General features: G+C 28.4%; 1 protein-coding gene across 3 annotated transcripts in view; it reads left to right on the top strand.

The window, feature by feature from the left end:
* The window catches only part of LOC100197180 (serine/threonine-protein kinase D1), a 43,986-nt gene that overhangs the window by 2,604 nt on the left and 35,382 nt on the right, over positions 1-6,000 (top strand). For 2 of the 3 annotated variants that reach the window (XM_065805762.1, XM_065805763.1), the window contains exons 4-6: positions 800-934; positions 1,027-1,325; positions 1,594-1,630. In XM_065805762.1, the coding sequence (XP_065661834.1) occupies positions 800-934; positions 1,027-1,325; positions 1,594-1,630 (471 nt within the window). Of the gene's footprint in view, positions 92-799; positions 935-1,026; positions 1,326-1,593; positions 1,631-6,000 lie in introns of all 3 variants that reach the window. The other variant, XM_065805764.1, reaches the window with a different exon arrangement.

Here is a 6,000-nt window from a genome sequence, read left to right as displayed (position 1 = left end):
ATGAAGATAAAATTGGACTGAAATAAAGGTTTCCTTCATTCTTTTGATCACAAAGATAAAATCATGCCTAACAAGCAGAATACAATTAATGGTAAATAAATAGTTTTCTAAGCGGTTCTTCTTTATATGTTTAAAGATTTTTTTTAAATCACAAGGTTTCGATATAAGTTAAAAACATGTTAAAACTAATTTAGTTTATTTAACAAGTATTTTTATTTTTAAATCACAAGGTTTCGATATAAGTTAAAAACATGTTAAAACTAATTTAGTTTATTTAACAAGTATTTTTATTTTTGATGCATGTTATTTAAAATTTTAAATTGGTTATACAAGAATTATTCAAAAAATATCCACAGCTGTAAAAATATTATTGGAAATGAAGTAGTTACTTATTTACCCATCTTTTGTCGAATATTTTTCAATAGTTTAACTAATTTAAAAATGAAAATTAAAATTGTTAACTGTTTTTCAAAAGCAACATAACTAGGAACTTAATTAAGAACCTCTAAGACTAAAAATAGTAGTCTTTCTAGTAATTGCATCAAAATAAAAGTATATAATTTTTAGATCTGTAAAACAGATTGATATGAGAAAGGTCAATACATTGTTAAACTCTTCTCTTATGTCTTATAATGTTAGTTAATAAACTAATTAAAATAATTCTAATAATGTTCCTCTTATAAAGATGCTTAACCTGCACAAACACAAAAAGTAGATTAAATCAAGGATGATGATGATGGTATAGTAATTTGATTAAAAACTGGTAAAGTTGCTTGCATTCTATTTTTTATGTGCATAGTTCCTCCAAAATCATTTGATGACCCTGATTTGCGTCCACATATGTTGTATGTTCACTCATATAAGTCTCCAACATTTTGTGACCACTGTGCAGTTATGCTATTTGGACTTGTTAGACAAGGACTAAAGTGTGAAGGTACAAAAGTTTAATAAGAATTAATTATATGACAAATTATTTTGCAGAAAGTATTTTTTTGTTTACTTCAAATATTATTATTTTTTACAAAGGTTGTAATGGGAATTTTCATAAAAAATGTGCTTTTAAGATACCAAACAATTGTTCTGGAGTGCGCGTTAGTGTTAATGGTAGCTCTATGCCAAGGCAATTATCAGAGCAATGGAGCTCTTCATCCACTGAATCTGCTAATTCCGCATTTCTTAGTTTGACAGTTAAAGAAAGACGTAACACATGGAGTGTTCCAAGCAAAGCAGAGAGTGAAAGATTGATTACTAAACTAGAAATACCACATACGTTTGTTATACACTCTTATAAAAAACCAACACTATGTCATGTTTGCAGAAAACTGGTAATTAAAAATTTTTTATTTAAAAACTTTGTAATATTTTGTAGCGCTTGTTATTTAATGAAAAATAGTTTAATAATACATTAGTGTGTATGCGTGTTTATATATATTTACATTTATATATATATATATATATATTTACATATATATATAAATATAAATATATATATATATATATCTATATACATATATATATATATATATATATATATATATATATATATATATATATATATATATATATATATATATATATATTCTTTACCATTAGTTGAAAGGATTATTTAGACAAGGTTACCAATGTAAAGGTATGTATATTTATAAATACTTTCATTTTCTAATAAAATTTTAGACTGTTATTTCTAAGTACCTGATGATCGTCTATTTTTTATTGTAATATCAAACACACTATTTCTTCAAAAGTTAGATCAAAAACTAAATTCATTCCAATCAATTATTAATATCTTCTCAGTTTTAAAATAATACAAATTACATTTAAAAAGTTTTTTATTATTGTTGCTATGAAAATAAATGTTGCTATTAAAAATAAATATATTTTGCTTATATTGCTGTTACTAAATATTGTTTGTTGCTGTTTTGTTGTTGCTGTTTTATTTACATTAAAACTATTTTAAGAAAAGTGTATTAAACTGTTTATGGTTGAAACATTTTTTTTCAGTATTAGTATTCACACGTGTTTAAAACATTTGCAAGATTTAAAATTTGATTAAAGAACGATGTTTTTATTAAATATATAACAATAAAAAAAAGCGTTAAAGAACAAGGAAAAGGCTGAGAGAATTCTTGAAAAGTTGAAAGTTGTATGAGTCAGAAAAGCATAAAGATGGGAGGGAGTTTCAAATTATTGATGTGTGGTTAAAAAAACTAAATGAATAAAAGTTTTTATGAATATAAAAGAAGAGATACAGTAAAAAAATGCAACTTTAGCGAATGATGTGTTGCGTAAGTAGATGGATTCTGGTAGATGGATCTAGAAAGATAGCTTGTTCAAGCAGTGACCATGATAGTATTTGTAGATAAGAGAAAGAGATACAGTTGTATCTTTTTCTCTTATCTACAAATACTATCATGGTCACTGATGGGAGAGTTGCTCAGTAATAAAGCATAGCATCAGACAGCACCTTTTTACATTGATTTCTTGCAATAATAAGGTGATAGGTCAAGTCAGAAGAAAAAGTACAAGATTAAAGATTTATTGAGATAATTGCATGGTCAGAACCACCTAAAGGAGGACAAGGAGAAACTGTACACAAGCTAGGGTCAGAGACAAGACACAAATCAAGAAATGAAAGTGTCTATGTTTGTCTGGAAAATGAGTCTCTAAGTTAACTATCTGAGTAAGAGATTGAAAAATACAGAAATTATAGGTTTTAGCGCAATCAGGATTAGTAGTGTTAGAGGCAGCCCATTCAGTGTAATGAGAATTGAAGTCACCAATAACAACAATACTAGCAGAGGCAGGACTTTAAAGAAGCTCTAGAGCTGGAGCCAGAGCTATTTGGAGCTGTTGTTTTTACAAGAAGCTGAGCCAGAGCTGAAGCTGAGCCAGAGCTGAAGCTGAGCCAGAGCTGAAGCTGAGCCAGAGCTGAAGCTGAGCCAGAGCTGAAGCTGAGCCAGAGCTGAAGCTGAAATATTTCTAGCCAGCTACGTGCTAGCTCCTCTCTTTGATAATTTGAAAGATCAAAGTATGAGTGTTTTTTGCAAAAGGGATTTCTATGTACTATGGCATTATTTTTTGAATGTAAAATAATTTTTTTTAAGTTAAACTGTAATTAATAGTTATTTAAAGTTTTATGATTTCTAAAATAATATTTTGATATTGATATTATATGTATAGATTGAATGTTAAGTATTTAATGCTCACATTAGTGCACTTTAATTTAATATTTTATAAATTATACTTGAGCTGATGTATATAAAGTTGTTTTTGTATACATTCAAAAAGCGCTAGCATTTTTAAAAAAATTAATTTTGATCATATTGTTTTTTGTAATACATCATATAGTTATGATTACGATACTTTAAAAGTTACTTTAAAACATTAGAGACACTTTTTATCACACTTTTAAATAAAAATTCAGTGTGATAAAAATTTTTATCACACTTTTAAAGAAAAATTCAGATGATGAAAATTTTCAAGATGAAGCTATACAGGGCAAGGGGCATGAGCATTTATGACAGGATACAAACAAGAAAGAGAGTGAAGCAGTTTGGGAAAAAACTAACCTTAGTTCTCCAAAAAGGGTGTAAACATACTAAGATTGAGGTAATGTGCGGCATCCTTCTTTGCAGCAAGCTAATTGTGATGCTTTAAATGAAACATACACTACCCAACTTTTGACAAAGGTCCTGTATGTTGATAAGAAACTAAGAAATTCATAATGTATTTCATGCCACAATTTGTTGATGCTAGTTGTAAAATATTGTTAGAAGAGAATCAGATAATCAAGCAAAACAAGCCTTAAAAGCAATAGCAGAAAATAACTCATAAAAGAGATGCCAAAAATATAACAGTAAGTCAAGAAAGAAAAAAAGCAGCTGAATCATCTACAGCACTTCATTCAGTTTTAGGTAAATCTAATTCTGATGAAGAATTAGACAAGTTTGAAAAAGAGCTTGATAAAAAAATTGAGAAGTGTGATTAAAATTAAATTTATAAATAAAATATTTTAATACATAGTTTATGGATGACTGTTACAACAGAAAGAAAAGGAATGTTTAAAAATGAAAGCAGCATTTGAGGGTAATGAGGAACACCCAATAAGGATACAGAGGTGTGCAGAGTAGTCACTTCTGTGGCTTTCTCACAAGAAACTCTAAAAGATTTAACTGATGAAAAGTATTTGAAAAGTATATTAAAACAGTTGGTTTTTTTATGTTTAATATTTTTTGTTACTTTGGTCATGGTTTAATTTTAAGAAAATTTGAATCATTCATAGATCAAGCATGGTATCCCAAGCAATGAACTAAGCAGTTGCCTCTGTACCACTAAGCAGCCTAAAGTTGTATCTTAGAGCTGCTTATGTGGCCTCGACAATGCAAACCAAAGCACTAACAGAAACACCATGTATGCGCAACATGACACTAGTAGATAAAGAAGGAATGAGAAGCTGGTCAATAGAATTATTCTGCTTACCGCTAAAGTCTTAGCATATGAGGTTTTTTACAAAACATTAGCTGGCTGCAGTTAATATCTGCCAAGATGAGTATTTTTATCAAGACACCATCTCTAGCCTTTACTCAACCATGTCAGTTTATTTCTTATAATCTTTGCCTATAAAAGCAAGTCTTATGAGATAGTAGGGCATGGGGTTGCATGTTACCAGTAGCAAGGTGATTTTCATGATCCTGAACCTAGCCTGATCTGGAGTAGTTAAAAGTTACTTTTGTAAGCAGTAATTTAAAACATCGAGCAGGAGATTTTGGAAGTGCATTTGGAAAAATGTTACCATTAAAAGAATCCTTTTAACAATTTGTTAACTTCTGTCACCGTGGATTGTGCTGATGTTTATTTTATCTAATGGAATACAGGAAAATAAGGTGAGGATATATTGTATAGTTGTAATCACTAGTTATCACAAACATATATAGTAAATTACAGATGAGCTAACACAGTAATTATGATGTAAGTACGAAGTATGTGTTATGAATAAGTATACAGTAACTGTATAATAGGCAAATAGATAGCATTGTAGACATGACAGATATTAAATAATATTGATAACAAGAAGTACACTTCTTGGTAGAGAAAATGTAGAGGTTTAGACAGAGCACAAACATAAATAAAGTAATTTACAGGTGAATAAAAGTCATGCAAGAGGTTCAAACAGAACACAAACATACAGATAGCTACTTACAAGTTAGTAAACCCTGCACCAGAGGTTTAGGCAGAACACAAAAATACATATATATAAATTAATTAAGCTAAACCAGTAACTAAGACACCTCCGACTATATAAGACTATATATATATATATATATATATATATATATATATATATATATATATATATATATATATATATATATATATATATATATATATATATATATACATATATATATATATATATATATATATATATATATATATATATATATATATATATATATATATATATATATGTATATATATATATATATATACACACACAAATATATATATGAAAAAGTGCTAACCATGATATAAGCACTCACATAATGACTAGTAATTACTAGTATAGTTGGTGTATAAATGTCTAACCAAGTCAGTACGTGTCACAACCACAGACGCATTTTACGGTTTGAGACTCATCAGCATGATGATGGGATACCGGTGTGTTAACACACCAGATCACCTTCTTGGCAGATCAATGTGATTGTACTTGTGGTGCTACAATCCAACACAGAATTGTGAAAGTAACCTTAATATATGAAAAAGTAACAACCAGGGTACGAGCACTCACATAACGACTTGTAACTACTAGTACAAAAAATTAGTGTATAAAATAATACATAGTACAATTCTCTAACCAAGTCATTGCATATCACTTTTTGACTATGAACCACTGCATTCATTTTGTATATTAAAAATTATAAATAATATACAGTAGAATCCCATTAACTTGGACTATGAAGGAGTATATATATTTTGTTTGACTTAGCGAATGTCTGGATT

This window comes from Hydra vulgaris, chromosome 09, assembly GCF_038396675.1.
Source record: "Hydra vulgaris chromosome 09, alternate assembly HydraT2T_AEP".
NCBI lineage: Eukaryota > Metazoa > Cnidaria > Hydrozoa > Anthoathecata > Hydridae > Hydra > Hydra vulgaris.
Note: the sequence above shows the minus strand (reverse complement) of the source record. Positions and strands in the feature narration are given on the sequence as shown.